This window comes from Varanus komodoensis, unplaced genomic scaffold, assembly GCF_004798865.1.
Source record: "Varanus komodoensis strain SLA01 unplaced genomic scaffold, ASM479886v1 scaffold125, whole genome shotgun sequence".
NCBI classification, from domain to species: domain Eukaryota; kingdom Metazoa; phylum Chordata; class Lepidosauria; order Squamata; family Varanidae; genus Varanus; species Varanus komodoensis.
Window position 1 is genome coordinate 326,151 of NW_025335360.1, and position 19,165 is coordinate 345,315.

Sequence of the window (19,165 nt, forward strand, 5' to 3'; positions counted from 1 at the left end):
AAGGCCATTGAGTCCCAACTCCCTGCTGTTGCAGGGCACCAAGTCACACCATCGTACCTACACCTATTTATTATGTAGGACCATGGCTGGTCAGCAGGAAAGGGCCTCCTGGAATAAGATTATCTGTCGCAGGGGCCAAAAGCATCATGGTGTTTGTGCCAAGGAAGGAGAAAGGGGCTGCCTCACTGGAGGCTCTGCTCCTGGCAGACTGCAGAGGAGCCATGGGTCTGTCTGCAGCAAGCAGGAGAATGTCCTCCGCTGGTCTCAGGGGATGAGCATGGTGGAAAGGAAGAAGGCACGGTGTCAGGGATCCTGTTCTCGCGTTGAGCTGGGCTTTGCACGCTTGGACTCGAAGCTGAAACCTGGCCCCGTGGAGCTTTGGTAGATAGTGCAGTTCCACATGGGGCACATTGCAATTGTTCAGTCTTGAGGTTACAAGTTTCCTGCCTGTAACTTGTGGCCTGCTCCTTAGGGCTGATGGGGCGGGATAAAAATCTAATACAGAAATAAGTTCCAGTCAGGCAATTCACTTGCCAAACCAAGCAATTCACTTGGTGGCAAACCAGTTGGAGATGGTAAAAGGCATCTTAAGCCACTGCAGTCACCTGGGGCTCCAGCAAGAAGGGTGGACCTGGGAGTGCCCAAAGCGATGGACCCGTTTGCCTCTTTCTTGAGGTGTTTAAGGCTGAAGCTAAAGTATAAAAAGGAAAAGCTGAAAGTCCTTGATGTCTTTCAGGCTCTATTTCAGCTGACCTTTTCACACAGCTCTGGAAATGATTCTTCCTTGCTGACTGCAAGCCTGCAAGTTGTTAATGGAAGTCCAAAGTTTGGTTACCTGCAGAATTTCAGGGATGAAAAATGTTGGAGCTAAGTCAGCATGGTGCACATGCTGAGAGCAAGCTCACGATTGATCGTACACATGAGCTCACAGTTTCCTTTTCCTAGATCAGGCGATGGGGCTGCTTGTGTATGACAAGCACCGTCTGGTAGCAGATCAAGGGTTAAGTGTGGGGCTGTGCACCATGCGCAGGGCACTCATTACCTGAGTCAAAGGTTGTGAATGTGAAAGGCCAGCTTGGACCAGTGGGTTGTTTAGGGGCCAGACAACCCTGCAGTTAGCTGAACGACAAACCATGGGTTAACCACTTGGTTCATTCATAGGTTAAACAGCCCATGATTCACCACCACGATGGGTGAACCAGGTCATTATCTGTACCAACTCTTTTGAAGCCTTAAAAAGGGGCTGAGGAAATAACCAGTTGGGCGTGTTTAGAAGCTTCTCTTTCCCCTTCTGAGGCCTGCAGAGTAATTTTTCCTGTCTGGAAGCCATGCATAAGTGAGCTAAGGACAACTCCCTGCCTCTGTACTTCTCGGAGATACGGGGTGTGGTGGATGGGTGGCTCGTACTGCAGGCAAGTGCTCTCTGTCTCCTAGTGCCGCCTGAGAAAATGAACAGCTACCCATCTAGAGGCCTTGTGATTTTGAAATCACATGTAGCAGCAGCATGTGTGGGATTACAGGAGATGATAGGATTTTCAATTACTGTGTCTCGAGGGAGCTTTGAGCAAACGGGGAATGTTTTTGAGAAGTTAATCAGGGCTTGAGTCATTCACTCCAGGCTGTGCTGTTAAAGTCACGTTTGCATCCAGGCTGGGCTACAAGATGAAGATGCAGACAGACATTGTCCTTCTGCAGCAGAGAGATGCTGTGAGCATGGCAAGGTTCGTGAGGCTTGCAAAACATTTTAAATACTATTGAATGAAAAGGTGCAGTTCTTCTTACGAAAGCGGCGGCATTTTCTGACACCTTAACTTCCCCTAGTTCAATTGGTGTCACCACGTGAGCTTCAATAGGGACTAGTCAAATGATAAGTGCCAAAGATAACTGATTGTATAACTCTGTATATTACAGTCCATGTGACATACTGGATTCCCCCATCTGTGAAAGGGCAATACATTACCCGAGGGAAACGGAAGAATTCTGACACTCACCTTCAAAGAACTTTAAAAATAAGATTTGATGTTACATTGTCAGTTGGAGAATGAAAGTGAGGCTGGCACGGCAGATAATTGTCCCCAGTCAAAAACTGGACAACGTAATAAGCAGTAGCATGAGAAGGTGCCATTGGACTTCAGGTGAAAGGGAAAAAATGAAATGTAGCACAAGAAAGGCATCCAGGGTTTGGGCATGCCAGATTTGGGAACAAATGCTTCTCAAAACATTATCTATACAGATTTAGGGTGGATGCCAGGAAGTACTTTCTGACAGGACCCCGAGGGTGTGGAATGGGCTTCCACAAGAGGTCGTTGAGGCCCCATCGGTGAGGGTGTTCAAGGATAGGCTGGACATGCGCATGGTGGGCATGTCGTGAGCGGAGCCGGCTGGAGCCGGGGGTCAGACTAGATGGCCCGGGAGGCCCCTTCTGACTCTCTCTGTTTTTATATTTCTAACTTCTGCTGCAGAAGGTGCTGGTCAGAGGAAGCTGGCTGGATTTACATCCGTATCTTACTTTTCCTCTGCTTTAGCTCTGTGGCAGCCCTGTGAGGTAATTAATTAGTCCAAGAGAGAGGGATGTGGCTTCTGGCCTTGTGAACCAGCACCACCACAAGACCACGCTGAACAGATTCCCTTCCTGAAAACTCGAGTCTTGCTAGGAAAGAGGATGCAGGTGTATCCTGGATGCAGGTGTATCCGTCAGTAAGAATGGAGGAGTGCCCAGAGACCATGGCAGCTCTGCTTGGTTCTGGTTAAGGTACCTTTGCTCACTAGGCCTAGCTTGACTTGCACTGATGAGTGACCCAGCTCACGGTTTGCCCTTCTGTGTGCAGAAGGGCCGTATTCCTTTCCCGGGCCTTCGAAAGCTCCCTCGCACCGTGCTTTGCGTTGGCTTTGACAGATAGCCAAATCTGCTTCCTCCCACGAATTCTATACAAGGCAGGGCGCAATTGTCATTTCCCGCACTGTCTCAGGGCCAGGGCTGCCAGCACTTTGGTGCACCGTCTGGAAAACTTGGTTGCATGCGTGCAGTTAGCATTTTGCAGTGAGTCCCTCACCCCCTAAGTGGCAGAGCATCTGACTGCTGCTTGGGGGATCTCCTGTTCATTTGAGGAAGAAGGCAGAAACATCCTCCTTCTATGTGCTTCTTTGAACTCACTGCCTGGTGGGGCTGGAGGGAGAGATTGCCTGGCAGCACAAATTATCTGAGAAGAGAGCATGCCACAGAGTATCCTCTTCAAATTAACCAAGGCACTCAAATGGCATGCAAAGGAGAAACTCATTTTTTAAAAGCTCCCCCCCCGGGGGGGCACATTCATTTGCAGCTTTATCTGACTAATTGGTGTCCCATCTGTTTCATCCAGGGTTTGAATCGGAGATGATTCACTTTGGTTGTTAGCAGCATCTGGCTGCCAATATGAGAAGTAGTCAGAATGGAATAAGAGCTGCCATAGAAAGCACTTTTGCCTGGAGTGCTTTGGTGAGTGGGCCAGTGGAAGCACGGGCCGCCGAGTCTGCAGCTCTGTTGCCTTTATCCAAAGTCCCGATAGGGCCGGCCTTCAGAAGACAAGCCTTTATAACATGCCAGTCCATTTCTGGCCCTTGGATATTTGAGTGTTCCGTGAACCAAAAGCTGTTCTGAGAAGGCTTTGCTGCTCTTACTCTCTAGTGGAGTTTATTTAATGTTTTTGCTTCTTGGACCACTCCTCTTGAATGTGTGTGAACATCTGAGTATTTTCATTTATTTCTTTTTCACCTTCCAAGGTGGTTTGCAACAATAGCATCACTTAAGTATCAAAATAAGGAAGTCATAAAACCTAATTTCAAAGAGCTGCAACTCCAGGATCATCACAAAATGCTCAGGCATATTAAGATCCTTTTGCCTCGTATAAAATATGGCAAAACTTGTGCCATGGACATAGTTCAGGGAACAGCATTGCCTGTGGATGTCAGGTTCGCTCATGGTGTGGGTGCCATAAATGTTGCCCACAAGAAAAAAATCAGTTCCATCAAGGTACTAAATACAGTTTTTCAGGAATTTAGACGTGCATATTAGAGAGTCACACATGCTTTTTAAGTTCCTCATTTCCTCTTGGGACTTCCTACTCTCCTTTTATATTTATGGCCAGTTATGACTGGCAAAAGGACAGAAAAAGGCAACCCAAATGATCAAGGGGTTTATTTTATTTTATTTTATTTTATTTTATTTTATTTATTAAAAGCTTTTCTATCCCATCCCCCACAAATCTCTTCGGACCTTATGAGAAAAGGTCCCCACATTTTTTGAGACTTTCCAGCTTAGAAATTGAGTAAGGGGGTTCATCAGGGTTCCCCACTGTAGGGCCTCCAGTGCAGGCCCACAGGGTTCTCCATTCCCTGCCCTCTCAAGAAAGCCTTTAAATAAAATCGTGGCGCAGTCTTCTGTATCCCTTCCTTGCTCTAGCCTCGTTTTCTCTCCCCTCAGTACCCTTGCCTTCTATTTCTCTTTTCTTCCTAGGTTTTTGCCTCCCGCACTTGCCTTCCCAGCAGCCAAATTATGGGTTAGCGAGGCACGGGAGTCCAAGAGCTGCAACACCCACCTGCTTCCCCTCTTGGTGGTGCTCACAGGGCCAGCGAGCTGTGCGGCCTCTGCGTCGGTCCCACTTCCCGGACGTTCCATAAAGAACAGGCTGTTCTCCATCCCAGTGCTGCTTTCCTACTTAAGGTGGTGACACTGGCTTCTGCTTTGCACTCAGACCAAGGCTTCCTGCTCTTGCTTTCTTTTCTTGCACCAGTGTTGGAGGCTGAGAGAATTGTCCGTACTTCAGATGTTGGAAGGACACTAGTGCAGTGCTCCAGAACGTTGTCTTTTCAGCAGTCTCTGATGCAATTCCTTTGCTACGGGGGAGTCACGACATGTGGCTCTCCATTTCTTCCCAAAGAGAGGCTTCTTGGACCATGGAGAGAACTCAGGTGGCCTATGGATTGGCAAGCCCCCACCTGTACGCCACCTGAAGCGTGTTTTGAGGGGGGCATTGCGTCCTTGGCAGCCTTTGCGAAAAGGGTCTCCCTATTAGATGTTTCTCATGCTGTGACTGGGTCTGGATGGTGTACCTTCACTTGCCACAGCTGCTTGGCTGTATGGGACAAGGCAGATGCCCACCTTTCCTGAGTATGTAGCTGACCCACTATTCGCCCATGTGTGTGATGCACAGCAATTGCAAACAGATTGTTTACCAGTGCCCATGGTACTTTGAGGGGTAATTTGTCTATTCACACAGCCCTCCAACCATCCCCACTCTGGTGTCAATATTGACTTTGGTATTTATTTATTATTAATTAATTTATTAAAAGCTTTTATAAGCTGTCCTATTATATAAAAATCTCAGGATGGCATACAATGTTCAAAAGAACAATTAAAACCGCAACAATTTCTAAGAAATAAATTAAAACAGAATAATATATAATACAAAACTAAATCATAAAACAAGAGCGACTGATGTTAAAAGTTGTTGATTTTAAAATACCGTTTCAATAAAATGGTTTTGACCTGGCACCAAAAAGAGTTTAAGCTCAGCACCAGGTGTACCTCTCTGGGAAGTACATTTCACAGTCTGGTGAGCTTGTATTATCTGTCAGATTGTGTAACTTAATATGAATGCATCCAGTTTGATGCAGAGCCACTTCCTCCTTTCCAAGGCTGCAGTGCTTGTCTCACTGCACCTGGGGAGAATTGCAGGAATCCCTTTGGACATGAGCAGTGGGATAGTGGAGATGGTGTATTGCCAAAATGTCTCAGCTATAGAAGTTTCTCTGTGCAGACGTAGACCATGAATGCCTGGTCTTCCTCTGTCTCCCTTTGCTGCGAAATTGACCTCAGCGAAGGCTCCTGGGCAACCTTTCTATGAAGGTTGCTCCATAACGATGCCACTGCCAACGAGGCCCTTTCCCTGGAAGAAACTTGCCTCACTTCATATGCAGGAAACGCTTGGAAAAGGACCTTCAGAAACCATCTTAAGGTTGGGCGAGCACATCTGGGAGAAGTGGCTCTTTCAGGTAGCTTGATCCCAAGCTGTTTAAGGCTTTGAAGGTGTAAACCTGCTCTTTAAACTGGGCCTGGAAGGGAACCAGGTGCCAGGACAGCAGAGGGATAGTGAGGTCAAGTTGCCCAGTCCAGGTGAGGCATCATGTGACCCTTTTTTGGACCTTCTGCGGTGATGAATTACTTTTAAAGGCTGCCCATGCATAATATATTGCAGAAGTTTAAGCAGAAAATGACCAGAGTATGGCTAGTTGTGTCAAAGCTGTTTCTATCCAGGGAAGGTTTCAGCTGTCTTAAGAACCGAAACTGATGAAAGGTGTTCTCAGTGACCTTTCACTTGAACTGCGGTGACAGTGCCGGTTTGCAAGGGCCCGCGGACTTTGAACCTGACCTTCGAGTGGGAGTGCTGTCCTACCGAGAACAGGCTGAGTGGCTTTTACCCCAGTAGGTGACTCACCAACCGGTAATGTCTGCATCTTGTCCAGGTTGCATCCTGGCTCGTTTGTCCGCATCCAGTTCCTTAGCCCTCCTTTAAGACAGCTGCAGCTTTGCCTGCATCTAATCAAAAGGAGAAATCGCACCGGGTAATGTCAGATAAGGACGCTGCTGGTGGAACAGGCGGCATAAAAATACTATAATACTATAGTATTATACTATATAGTATTATACTATAATCAGTGAATAATAAAACTCTGTATGGCCTGGATTACGGCAATGTACTCTCTATAGGTGTGGCTTTCGGGTTGGTCTGAGAGCTGCAGATAGTGCAGAATGCAGCAGCTCAGCTGTTCCTAGCAGCTGCCGTTTTTCAGCATGCCAGTCCTTTCCTTAGGGAGTTGGACTGGCTGCTTTCTTGCTACTGGGCCAGGGTCAAGACTGTGGGACCACTGTACCTGGGGGAGCGTGTCCTCCCATGCTACCCTGCTGGGCGACTGAGATCAGCAGAGGGCATGCCGCTGGTGGCTTCATGTGCTCCTCTGGCCTGGTTGGTGTCCACCCAGCAAAGAACCTCCAGATTATGGCCCCCTTTCTTCGGAACACCCTGCCTCTGGCTGTTGGTTAATGCTAGCTCCGGGACATAAGCGGCACGTGTTTATTGCAGGAGTACCAGAACCAGGAGTGAGAGAGGAGATGGAGGTTATGGCAAGTTGCACTCGCACTAAAGGAAAGGTGGAGTCAGGCAGAAGAGAGCATCGGAAGCTGCTAGAGGCAAAGCAGAATCAAGGGCAAGAGGGGGTCACATGCCCACAAGGCATGGCAGGTCCAGAAGCAAGGGCGAAGTCAAGGACCAGGGAAGGTCAGATACTGGCAAGGCAGGGCAGAGCTGTAGAGGAAGGTGAGGAGCAGGTACTGCCAAGGTGGAGTCAGGAACAGGGCAGTAGTCAAGTCAGGAATGAAGATGCCATGGAACTGGAGGCAGAAATAGGAACTGGAGTCTTAGGTCGCCACCACACAAGTTCATGCTGCTTGTGGCAAAACTAGGCCGGTCGTTGTGTTGTGTTGTATTTTACTATTTTCTTCCCTCTCCTGTGACTTCCCACTGTTTTCCTTGATTGCAGTGTCCTTAGTCCTGCAAGTACTTGCAAGGTGGGCCAGGCTGCCTGCTCTGATGAAACACCAGAAGGTGTTGTGCTTTGCTTTGCAGATTTTCACGGCAGGCACCAAACTTGAGTGGCTTTCAGCACCTTCTGCAAACACTCCAGTTTTCCTGAACTAACTAGCCATGGTTATATTGATTTTGTTTCGAACGTCATATTTTATTCTTTTCCCTGTCTCGTCTTTTGTTATCCACTGCTCTGAAATTTCCATATTGGCTTTTGGAGTGGTACATAAATTTTGCAAATAAATGAATAATAAATGCAGGTGATGCCTCAGACCAAAGCTCCCAAGCATTTCTTGTAAAGGTTAAACACCATGGGAAAAAGAATAGAAACCTGGGGAAAGCGAGACTTGCAGAGGCTGAGCTGTGCGGTTCCAGCGCCAGCTTTGGAGAATGGGCCACCTGGCTCGATGCCGTCTGCAGTGGAGACAAGGCGACTTCATGTTAGAAGGCAGAAGAAGAAGAAGAAGAAAAGGAAGACCAAGTAAGAGATGGATGGACTCCATCCGTAAAGGAAGCCGCTGCCTGGAACGTGGAAGAGCTGAACAGCGCTGTCGTGGACTGGCCAGTTTGGAGAGCGTTCTTTCATACGGCTATTCATATTATTCAAGCAGGCACGCACACATGCAAGCAGCAACGACAATAACGACAGGGTAGCAATATGTAGGGAGATGACTTGGTGGCACATAACTCCTGGGCTTCAGACAGGAATGATTTCCAGCCATACCTAGAAATACTTGATTGCACCTGGGACCTTTCGATTGCAAAGCCTGTGCTTCACCGTTGCCCTGTGGTCCTTAAGATCTGGCCCAGGGTGGAAGTAACAGCTGTTAAATCCAACTGTTACATATATAAGGCGGCAGTGCTTTTTAAACTCTCTTGTTTTTTTTTCTACCAAGCAGGTGGAATGCCAAGATGCTTTGGAAACAGCTGCTCGGGCAGAAGGCCTTCCCTTAGATGTTCCCACAAATTCGCACTTTGGAGTGTTGGATGAGGGCCACCAACACTATAAAGGAAAATATCACCATGGCTTGAACTTGATGAAACCCATTCGGACTACTTCCAAGTAAGACTTTGAGTTAAAGAATTACAGGCACAGCTGGCTTAAAAATAGGCTTTCCTAGAAATGATAGAAGCCTGTTTGCAGGGAAAACAAATTCTCCTTCAAACTGTGTTTGTGCTTATACATAGATGCTTGACAAAGGGAACCAGCATATATCTTTGCTAAGAAAATGTTGCTTTACTTTGAGATGCTCTAGTGCTTTCCTCTTGTTCCTCATGTATATTCTTTTCCTGCCTCTTCCAGACATCCACACCCGCTTGATAATGCTGGACTTTTCTCCTATATGACCTTTTCATGGCTTACTCCTCTGGCACGAATAGCCTACAAGAAGGGAGAACTACAGACAGAAGATGTTTGGTCTTTGTCAACTCATGAGTCCTCAGAGGTCAACTGTAGAAGGTATTTATATTTAATTTTTTTATTGAACTTACATTCCACAATTAATAGTCCAACAGGACTCTATCAGGGGATCTAGGTATGGTTGCTATGCTGTCTCTAAAGAGATTCTGCTCACCAAACACAGCTAAATGTCGGCAGAGCCTAGTACAGTATGTTGTGTTGGGTGATGGTTGGAAAGCTTTTCAACTTTTCCCCTTGAAGTAGCAATATCCATTTTTATTTACCTTTTCGCATTTATTTTTTTCCTCCTGCCTTTCAGAAATGAGCAGATCTTTTACTTTTTGTGCTTGCTAATCATTTGACTGGTGGTTCTTCTTTAGGTATCGCCTGCTCTAAAAAGGGAAAAAAGTCTTAAATAGGTCCTGTCTTTCTTCTGCATATCTTGTGTTGCTGAAGAAAGGGTTATCTGTCTTTTCAGCATGGTGGATTGAATTGAATTTAATTCACTCAGAGGGATTTAAATCTTGGCTTAAGTCAGCAAGAAAAAGAGTTTCATTTAGAGCATTGATTTTACACCAGGTGTCCCACTGATGCTCCATATATTTTCTAAAGTATGGTGCAAATCTGATCACTAAACCATTCATTTACTGACTCTATTTTATTTTTATTTTAAACCAGGCTTTGCATCTCATTGCTGCATTGTGAATATATTGAACATGATCTCCATGCAGTGAACAGTTGTCATTGTGCTTTTCTGTGTGGCTTCTTGTTCTACTCCACTTCAGTCCATTCCTGCACTCATAAAAGCAGGAAAAAAGCAAACCAAGTTGAATGTTTATGCCTGAAAGGTTGAAGCAAGGCCTGATAGTTACTGGGAAGACTACAACAGTTTATTTATTTATTTAGAGTTTTTGTATGCCGTCCCATTGCTTAATGCCTCAGGATGGCTTACATAAATAAACATAGTACAAAAAATATAGATTATACAAATTAAAAAACCTGATTCATTCTGGCTGCAAATTAAAACCTATAGTTAATATTAAACATTATTAAAATATTGTTTAAATAAAAAGGTCTTAGCCTGGCACCGAAAACAAATAACGACGGTGCCAGGCGGACCTCTCTGGGGATTCTATTTCCATAGAATACTAATTTTGTAATTAAGAGTATAAATATTCATATTTGACAAATGTTTGAACCTGGTTCTTCCTTTTCACCGAAAGCCTCCTTCAGTTGAGTGGGTCAAATAAGGACGGAGTGGGAACCTCCGACCTGCAGGCCTGCTTTGCCATGAAGGGAAGAAAAAAGGTTTCCTTTTTCTCTGCTTAACAGGAGAATGCAGGGCTCTCCGATCAGCTGTTGATTGGAAGTCAGAGCGTTTCCATGTGGGGCGGAGGTAGAAGCTGTCGCATCATTCCGTGTGGCTTCCTTCCGAGCCTGGTCCTGCTTGCTCCAGGGCTGTAGCACCTGAGATCTCTCCTGATCTGGGTTGGAAAAAGTTGGTCCCTGGGTTGGAAAAAGTTAGTCCCTCCTTTGGTGAAGGCATTGACCGTTCAGAGGCCCACCGCAGGACCAACCTGCAAATATCTGCAGGGGTTTTTTCCCTGCTTCAGTTTGTTTGTTTGGATGTGTTTACAACTTCCCACCTCCAGAAACAAAAAGAAACCCGGAGTTTCCAACTTCGACTTGTCAGGGGAGCCATGCCTCCAACCTCGTAATAGAAAATGAAAGAACCTGGTATTTACAGCAGATCAGATCCTTTCTGAAAGATCGTGCCTATCCAGAAAGATCCCTTTGATCTGTGTTTTGTTCCGTCCCAGGTTGGAACGACTGTGGCACCAAGAGCTGCAGGAGTGCGGGCCGTACGACGCCTCTCTCCGAAGGGTGGTCTGGATCTTCTGTCGCACCAGGCTCATCATTTCCATAGTGTGCCTGATGGTTACCCAACTCGCTGGCTTCTGTGGACCAGTAAGTACATTCCATCCTTTGTCTAGCATCCAGAATTGGCTCTATCCAGAGGCCAGTGCTAATGTGCTCCAGTTGCATTCCAGTTGACCTCCTAAACTCTTTGATTAGTTAGACACCTGCCATGCAATTTGCATAGAAGAAATAGGCCGTCCAGAATGCTGCAGGAATCTTAAGGCTTCCAAACCATGATATATATATATATGTGTGTGTGTGTGTGTGCGTGCGTGTGTGTGTGTGCGTGCGTGTGTGTGTTGTGTATTTTTATTGCTTGTACCAGGTGGTTGGATAGGGGAGGGTGACGAAGGTTTCTGCCCAAAAAGCAGTTACCTGTGAGCGAAGCTGTCCTTCGCAGGTCACTTGCTTTGGGTGGTCTCTGCAGGACGCGGAGCAGAGTCCCGGTGTAGGTCGCTTCTTGAGTTCTCTAGGAAACAAAGTTCAGAGGATTCTGCAGGGCTAGGGTGCTTGAAAAGATGCCCCCCATTTGGTGGCACGATTGGAAGACCGCCGCTGCTGTTGCTGCTGCTTCTGGTAACGAAGGCGCAGCACCTAGAACGTGGCGTTCACATCATTTCTTGTCGCCTGTTTGTTGCACGTGCTGTGCAAGATTTACTCTTTGACATCTTGACTTAATCTATTCTCTACAAATTTCCCCTGAGGAGTAGGAGCAGTATTTTTGCTTGTAGTGCACATTTCAGTGTGCTGTTAAGCGGGATGGTTCAGTGCTTGGGTAAGTACGGCTGAGGAGAATGTTACAAACAGTTACTGCTTGTTGTCTTGTTTAAAATTCCCCAGTCCTGCCCATGTCCTTAAATATCGACTGTTTCCTTGCGCTCCTTGTCAAGAAGGAAGTAAATAGCTTTTCTTGGTATATTTTGTTAACAGCTTGTGCTGACGGAAATTAAAACACTTGCAAGAGGTTTGATTGGATATGCTCTTGATTGCCAGTAAGAATGAGGTTTTAACAGAACCAGCTTCCCCCAAGAAGAGCTTCTGTCATTGTTTCACTACAGGTCCCTGTGGATGCTCCTGCCTCTCGCAGAGATTTGGCAGAGAGCTGCCCTGACGCCCTCTGTAGCCTGCCCAATTCCGTTCCATCCGGTCCAAACTGCAGGGCAGCAAAGGAATGAATTGCATGCCGCCTGTGCTGGATTGGGACAGTGGTGCCCCGCGTGCATGCCTTTCCTGGCCCCGTAGGCCGCGATACCTCGATGAAGAGCTCTCCTAGCCGGATCCTGTACTCGTAATGAGAGAGGAGCTTTTTATCACCACTCTCCTCGCTGTCTCACTGGGATCTCAGGGCTTTTCTCGGGCTTTTTCAGAATCCAAGCACGTCCGTTCCACTGAGAATGTGCCTGAAAAAGTAACCTTTGGTTTTCCCCTTTTGGATAATTGAAGGGGAAGCATTTTTGAGCAGTGTCGTCCCTGTCTTAGGCTCCATAAACGCGGAATGTCAGTGCGAAGCAAAGTAAAACGAAGGCATTGCTTTAATTCCTTGCGGTGGTTAAGTCTTGCAGTGGCGGTGTTGCTGTCGATCCACACTTGCAAAAATCTGCCCTATAATAAAGAAAGATGTCCTCTGAAATTTCTGGCCTGGCCCTGCCTTCCAACACACACGTGTCCATCCAGTTGAGACAGCTTCTGTTTTTCTAGTAGTCCTCAGGATTCAGAGTGAGAGACACCTTTATTTAAATAAAACCAAACCAAAGTGGTGATGCTGTATTGAGACGGCTGCTAAACACATTCAGGTGTGGAGCAAAGAAAGAATTCTTGCTCAGTCTGGCCACTGTGCTCAAACCTGGGCTTGGATGGAGAAGAACATCCAGCCCAGTACCTTAGAAGCAGTTTTTTACTTGGTGGAAGAGTCATAAAAGTTCCTGTGCAGTGACGGACAATTCGAGGTCTCCTTTAATTCTCAAGGAGGGTGTTGTGGGGTGTGGGAAGGTGGGGCTGGACGGGGGAGCCCTGTCAAGAAAGCTTCCCAGTCTTCCAGGCCCACGCCAGCCACACCTTGCTTTGTGCTGTGAAGCGCTGGGTGTGGTTTGGGAAATTGTTCTCTGCAGTCGAACCAATGACAGAAGCTGTTCTTTAGAATTTCTAGGATGGCTGTATTCTGCGATCAGAATGTGACAGTCAAGCTGGGCAGAATCCAACGCCAAGATGGAAGGTAAGGTGACGTTTATTCACTGGGAATGCTTAAGACAGCCAGCAATTGAAGGACAGCTGCTTCCATGATAGCCCTAGGAGTAATTTCTCATACCTCTGCTTGTTTTGGTAGCTGTAATCTTTCTAAAATGATGTAAACTGGTATTTTCTTCATGGCTTACTAAAACTAATGTTTTAAGATTGCAAATGTTGTCTCTTTTTCCCTTTAATATTTCTAAAACTACTTTCCCAAGTCGTTTTTTTTAAAGAGTAAGCAACATCTCTTGTTCTTCATTGGAGTCGCTGATTCTGTATGCCAAAAAAGTTACGTGCTAAACTCTTAGGGGAGAAGAGAATTCCCGTTGGTGTTGCGCGCATCTCCCCGGAGACGTCCTCCCGTACCGTGCCGTGTGAGCACACACGGGTGGCGCTTGTCCGTGTGTTGTGGTTCTGGCTCAGGAACGTAATGCAGGGGAGGGTTTTGGACCCTGCCAATGACTCGGTTGCCTTTGCTGGATTGAATGCTAGAAAGCAAGCCCAGAGTCCATTTTGCTCAGCTACAGCAAGCCCTCTGCAAAGCCCCCTGGGCGCTGAACACAGAGAATGTAAAATAAGCCGAATGGAGGAGAAGGCTGGTATAGTTTGACCTTGGAGCATGAGCTGTTGCACGGGGTCAAGAATCTGTGCACGGTTCCTTTTCCTAACGCTTTTTTAACGGTCTCTTTCGGTACACGATGGACCTCCCGCTCGCTCTTAACCAGTGTGTGTGAAAACTCACGGAGCAAGTGCTGCGCAGCAGCTAAATTCTCAGTGGTGGCATTCAGAATCGATCACCTCAGGACTTACTAGTGGTACTGCTTCATTTTTAAGCTCTCACTTGATGCTGGGCTTCGGCAGCCATTGTCTTTGCTCAATGCAGTCTGCTTTCATTTCCCATCCATTCTTATGCTGCGCAGAACTCTGATTTACAAGGCCTGTTTTAGTCAAGAGGACTTCCTTGGACTCCAAAAGCCTTCCCAGACCTCTTCCTTGGTTTCATATTTTTGCGGTTGGCAAAGGTACTTCTTGGCTCTGATTAAAGAACCCTGAGCTTCAGGATCTGTAGGCACCATTGTTGGAAAAGCCCAGCCGGGAAGGCTGTCTGTTGAGAACATGCCTGGCTTTGGAAGCCTTCCCCTCTAGCCGTTCAAGTTTCACTCGTCTTCGGACTTTGTAAACAAATATTGGTTCTGCTTTTGCCTGTACCGTTTAATTTTTGTGTGTATGTGAAGTTTAACTCAATTTTGTCTTGGAAAACAGACTGTATGTTGGATTCAGGTCTTGTATAACTTTCCTCGTGCATGGAGATTGTATGTTTTCTACAGGACCTTTCTCTCTCCTTCCCTCTCGCTCTCTCTCGCTCTCGCTCTCTCTCTCAGCCTCTCTCTCTCGCTCTCCCTCTCTCAGTCTTTCTCTCTCGCTCTCTCTCAACCTCTCTCTCTCATTTTTTATTTTGTACAGTGTTTGTGAGATGTTATTCATTTTAACATGGTGGTGCTTTAAAAAAATAAATAAAAATGACTGCTTCCCACTTATTAGTAGTTCATATCACTGATGAACGTGCGTTGTGTTACTACCTTAGACTGGGGACAGCACACGTGTTGGGAGCTTGCTCGTTTTCTCTTTCTGCAGGTGGTGTATGAAATGTGATTCCAGAGGTAAAATTGTTTTTGTCTTTCAAGGGTGGGAGGCCAGGGAGGTGAGGGCGAAGGGTTGTCTTTTTGGTTTTGGCTTTGCTTTGTTTTTAAATCGGTGGCATCACCTTACTTTTTACTCTTTTTGCTGCTTGTCCCTTTCTTTACTATTAAACTGCTGATGTTTATTTTCAGGAATGTTTTGCAAAATGTCCTTCTCACACTCTTCCCCAGTTCAACTGTAGGTACATTTGTTCCTTTTTATCAAATAAGCACGTTTGAAAAAAAAAAGAATAGAAAGGTCTTAATGTCATGTAAAGGAATAAATCTTTTTAATATGCTCAGTTTTTGCATAAGTACAGATTATTACAAAGCATATGATGTTGTTGATGATGGATTGCTGCAGCTGTCGGATTTATGTTAAGTTAGACGATGCGAAGGAGCAATCGTTTGGTGCAAGGAACAGAAAACTTCCAAATTATTTCCCCCACCCCTTCCCAGCGTGCTAAATGTAACTTACTGCTTGATTCTGGCAGTGTGTTCTGCAGAGGTTCCCATTCTCACTGACCTGAACAGTTTCTACCAATGATACAAATTTGGACTGGAAATAACACAGCTCCTTGTTTCTAACTTAACATAAAATGCGTATTGGGTTCCCCTGGCCCGTTGGGGTGCTCATGCGGCCTTGCATTTCTCCCTGTAGGCATTTGTTGTGAAACACCTCCTTGAATACACACAGGAAGCCGAGACCAACCTGCAGTACAGCCTCTTGTTAGTCTTTGGCCTCTTTATGATGGAGATTGTGCGCTCATGGTCCTTGGCCTTAACCTGGGCTTTAAATTACCGCACGGGGGTCCGACTGCGTGGAGCCATCCTTACCATGGCGTTCAAGAAAATACTCAAGTTGAAAAACATCAAGGAGAAGTCCTTGGGCGAGGCAAGTGGAGGGGCCCTGTGTCCTCGGTTGTAGGCCTTGAAGTGAAGTGCGGGTGGGCTGCAGGACCTGGACCAGTGACGGCGACCCTTGAGAGACCGAGTGCCCAAGCTGCAGCCCAAAACTCACTTGTTCATTGCAAAGTGCCAGCACTGCAGTAAAACCTGAACACTGAGGTTTTAGTTGAGAAAAAACCACTCACAGCCTGGCCAAGCTTGCTCGCTCCTTCCCTCCCTCCCTCCCTCTCTCTCTCTCTATATATATATATAATTGTATATATAATATATTATATATATATAATATATTTTATATATTTTATATATATATAATATTATATATATATATATATATATCCTTGGCAGCACACTGACCGGCCATGCGAAGGCTCGGATGAGTCAGAGCTAATGAGTCGCAGCTCGTGACGTCATCGCCTGGCGCCGCCACTCCTTTCCGAGCATGCGCATGGCCGCTGTGTGCGCTGTTATCCAGTGCTCAGCCACTGGGGCGATGCTGGGGCGACCCGGTTCGCGTGCCGACAGAGCACGCAGCACGCTGCCACAGGTTCGCCACCGCTGACCTGGACCTGTTCTGAGTAGAGGTGTGAGGGGGCTTTGCTTCACTGGTATTTTGTAAGAACCAGCCAAAGTCACATGGCTGGAACTAATACGTGACCCAGAGCACTGCCGCGTTCCAGTTATTGCGCGTCTCCAAATGTTTCTGTGTCCTTCTAGGGAAAATTGCACCTGAAATGCACGCTTTTGGAGACCCCCAGAGTGCTTTGGCTATTGGGTGGTACAGAAATCAAGAAATATACATTGTGTGTATTATAAAGGTTCTTTCTAGTTAAATGGATTTTGTTTCATTTGTTTTGGGCTGGTTTGAAAGCAAGCATGCAGAAAAGTGACCAACGACTAAGAAATGAAATAAATCTTCCAAGGTGAGCTTTATCTTTTGTTCCTGATTATCTTTTATGTACACTGTCCATTTCAGCTCATAAACGTGTGTTCCACTGATGGACAGAGAATGTTTGAAGCTGCGGCCGTGGGCAGCCTGTTGGCCGGAGGCCCTGTTGTTGCCATTCTTGGCATGGTCTACAACGTCTTCATTCTGGGACCGACGGGATTCCTGGGGTCGGCCGTCTTCATCCTCTTCTATCCAGCGATGGTGAGTAGGTGGCTGTAAGCTCAAGAACCAAAGTGCACACCAGCCATTGCATTGCTGCTGTTAGTCGCGAAGTTGTGTCCGACCCATCGCGACCCCATGGACAACACTCCTCCAGGCCTTCCTGTCCTCCACCATCCCCTGGAGTCCACCTAAACTCACACCAACTGCCTCAGTGACCCCATCCAGCCACCTCATCCTCTGCCGTCCCCTTCTTCTTTTGCCCTCAATCATTCCCAGCATCAGGCTCTTCTCCAGGGAGTCCTTCCTTCTCATTAGGTGGCCAAAGTATTTGAGTTTCATCTTCAGGATCTGGCCTTCTAAAGAGCAGTCAGGGTTGATTTCCTCTAGGACTGACCGGTTTGATCGCCTTGCGGTCCAAGGGACTCGCAGGAGTCTCCTCCAGCACCACCATTCAAAGGCCTCAATCCTTCAGCACTCAGCCTTCCTTATGGTCCAGCTTTCACAGCCATACATTGCAACTGGGAAAACCATAGCCTTGACTAGACGCACTTTTGTTGGCAGGGTGATGCCTCTGCTTTTTAGTATGCTGTCCAGATTTGCCATAGGTTTCCTCCGCAGGAGCAAGCGTCTTTTAATTTCTTGGCTGCAGTCCCCGTCTGTGGTGATCTTGGAGCCCAGAAAAATAAAATCTGTCACTACCTCCATTGCGTAGAGAACAACAGAGAAGGGTACACAGGGTGTTCAAGCAAAATAAATTGTAACATCATGTAAGTGATGCTTCCTAAGTGAGGCACAGTTGCAGTGATACCTCAGGGAGTCAGAAGGCTTTTGAAAATCAGTGAGAGCCATGAATTGTGTGGGCGGGCTGCTCAGCTAGTGCAAGGATGCCGCACCGTACAACTCTGTCCATTACACAGTCTGTTAGTTCATTTTGCGGCCGCTTCGCTGTTTCAGTGCTGGTCCACTAGTCTGACTCTGGCTGAGTAAGCCAGTTGAAACACTGCTGTCAGTCACAAGAAGTGTAAAGGACATGCAAGTCTGCTTCTTCATGGTAATGTTCCTTGTAGAATTGTAGAATAATATACTTGGAAGGCGCCTAGCAGGCCATCAGGTCCACCTGCCTGCTCAATGCAGGACTCAGTTCGCCCATCCAGATTTCAGCCGGTCCTGCCCATGCTTAGTTTCCAAGATTACACAGGATCAGGCACCCCAGGCTATATATAAGCTTGTAATGTGTTTGGTTTCTTGGTAGGCAAGACTAGAGTCCTGGGACTTGATGCTTCGAGGCTGCCTTCTTGCAGCGCTCTTTTTCTCCTGGGGGAAAGTATCCACAGTGAAGAAAATGCTAGAATGGCAGGCTGCATGCATTAAGCCACCCTGAACAACACTTCCCGGAGTTTTCCCTTTTGTTGCTTGCAAGAAGTCCCTGTTGGCCATTCACTTTCACAGTGTCTCTTTTTGTTTTAGATGTTTGCATCCCGCCTGACAGCTTATTTTAGAAGGAAATGTGTATCTGCCACTGATGAACGTGTTCAGAAGATGAATGAAGTTCTGAATTACATTAAGTTCATTAAAATGTATGCCTGGGTCAAAGCTTTTTCTCAGAATCTTCAAAGTGAGTGCCCGTTTTTAACGTGTCAGACACAATCATGTTCTTTGCCGTTGGTATAAATCGTTGATACAATTCTTCTCTGTCTTGGTTCTTCGTTGTGGCCTCTGTGCATTCACACACAGGGTCTTTGCACCTGTGGGGGCCTCTTGTAGGGAAACTGGTACAGCTAGGTGTTAATGGGGGGGGGTTCCCCTCCTCTCCCCATTCCCTGCATCTGCGGGAGGGGCTCCGTTCCACTGCCTCAAGTTCATCCGGAGAGCTCCATGAACATGCCGCAGATCTTGCGTGTTCCTGCATGTTTTCCTAGAAATCGGTGTTCTGCTCTGTGTCCCTAGAAATCAGAGAGGAGGAACGCAGGATCTTGGAGCGTGCGGGATACTTTCAGAGCATCACCGTCGGAGTGGCTCCCATTGTCGTGGTTATTGCCAGCGTGGTGACCTTCTCTGTCCACATGATCCTTGGCTATGACTTGACAGCAGCGCAGGTAACTCCTCACGCACGCAGGCTTGCCTGGCGCCCCAGGCCACCCAGCAAACCACGAAGGGTTGGTGGTCAGGGAGGCTGGCCAGACCATCAGGCATGCCGTGGCTGTCCCTCCCCTTCCTCTCAGTCCTCCGACCAGTTCTGGCAAAGATCCCAGGCACCTTTGCGGCCAGACCTCCCTCGGCTCTCCAAACAGGCCCCACCCCTGCT

The 19,165-nt window shown here is 46.9% G+C and overlaps 1 protein-coding gene across 10 annotated transcripts in view; it reads left to right on the plus strand.

Annotated features, from left to right (window-relative positions):
- Window positions 1–19,165, plus strand: part of ABCC5 (ATP binding cassette subfamily C member 5) — a 70,721-nt gene that overhangs the window by 20,240 nt on the left and 31,316 nt on the right. For 4 of the 10 annotated variants that reach the window (XM_044422315.1, XM_044422321.1, XM_044422320.1 and 1 more), the window contains 7 exons: window positions 8,516–8,682; window positions 8,923–9,078; window positions 10,839–10,986; window positions 15,505–15,738; window positions 16,726–16,899; window positions 18,328–18,475; window positions 18,808–18,956. In XM_044422315.1, the coding sequence (XP_044278250.1) occupies window positions 8,516–8,682; window positions 8,923–9,078; window positions 10,839–10,986; window positions 15,505–15,738; window positions 16,726–16,899; window positions 18,328–18,475; window positions 18,808–18,956 (1,176 nt within the window). Of the gene's footprint in view, window positions 1–8,515; window positions 8,683–8,922; window positions 9,079–10,838; window positions 10,987–11,090; window positions 15,043–15,504; window positions 15,739–16,725; window positions 16,900–18,327; window positions 18,476–18,807; window positions 18,957–19,165 lie in introns of those variants that run through there. The other 6 variants (XM_044422316.1, XM_044422319.1, XM_044422318.1 and 3 more) reach the window with 4 other exon arrangements.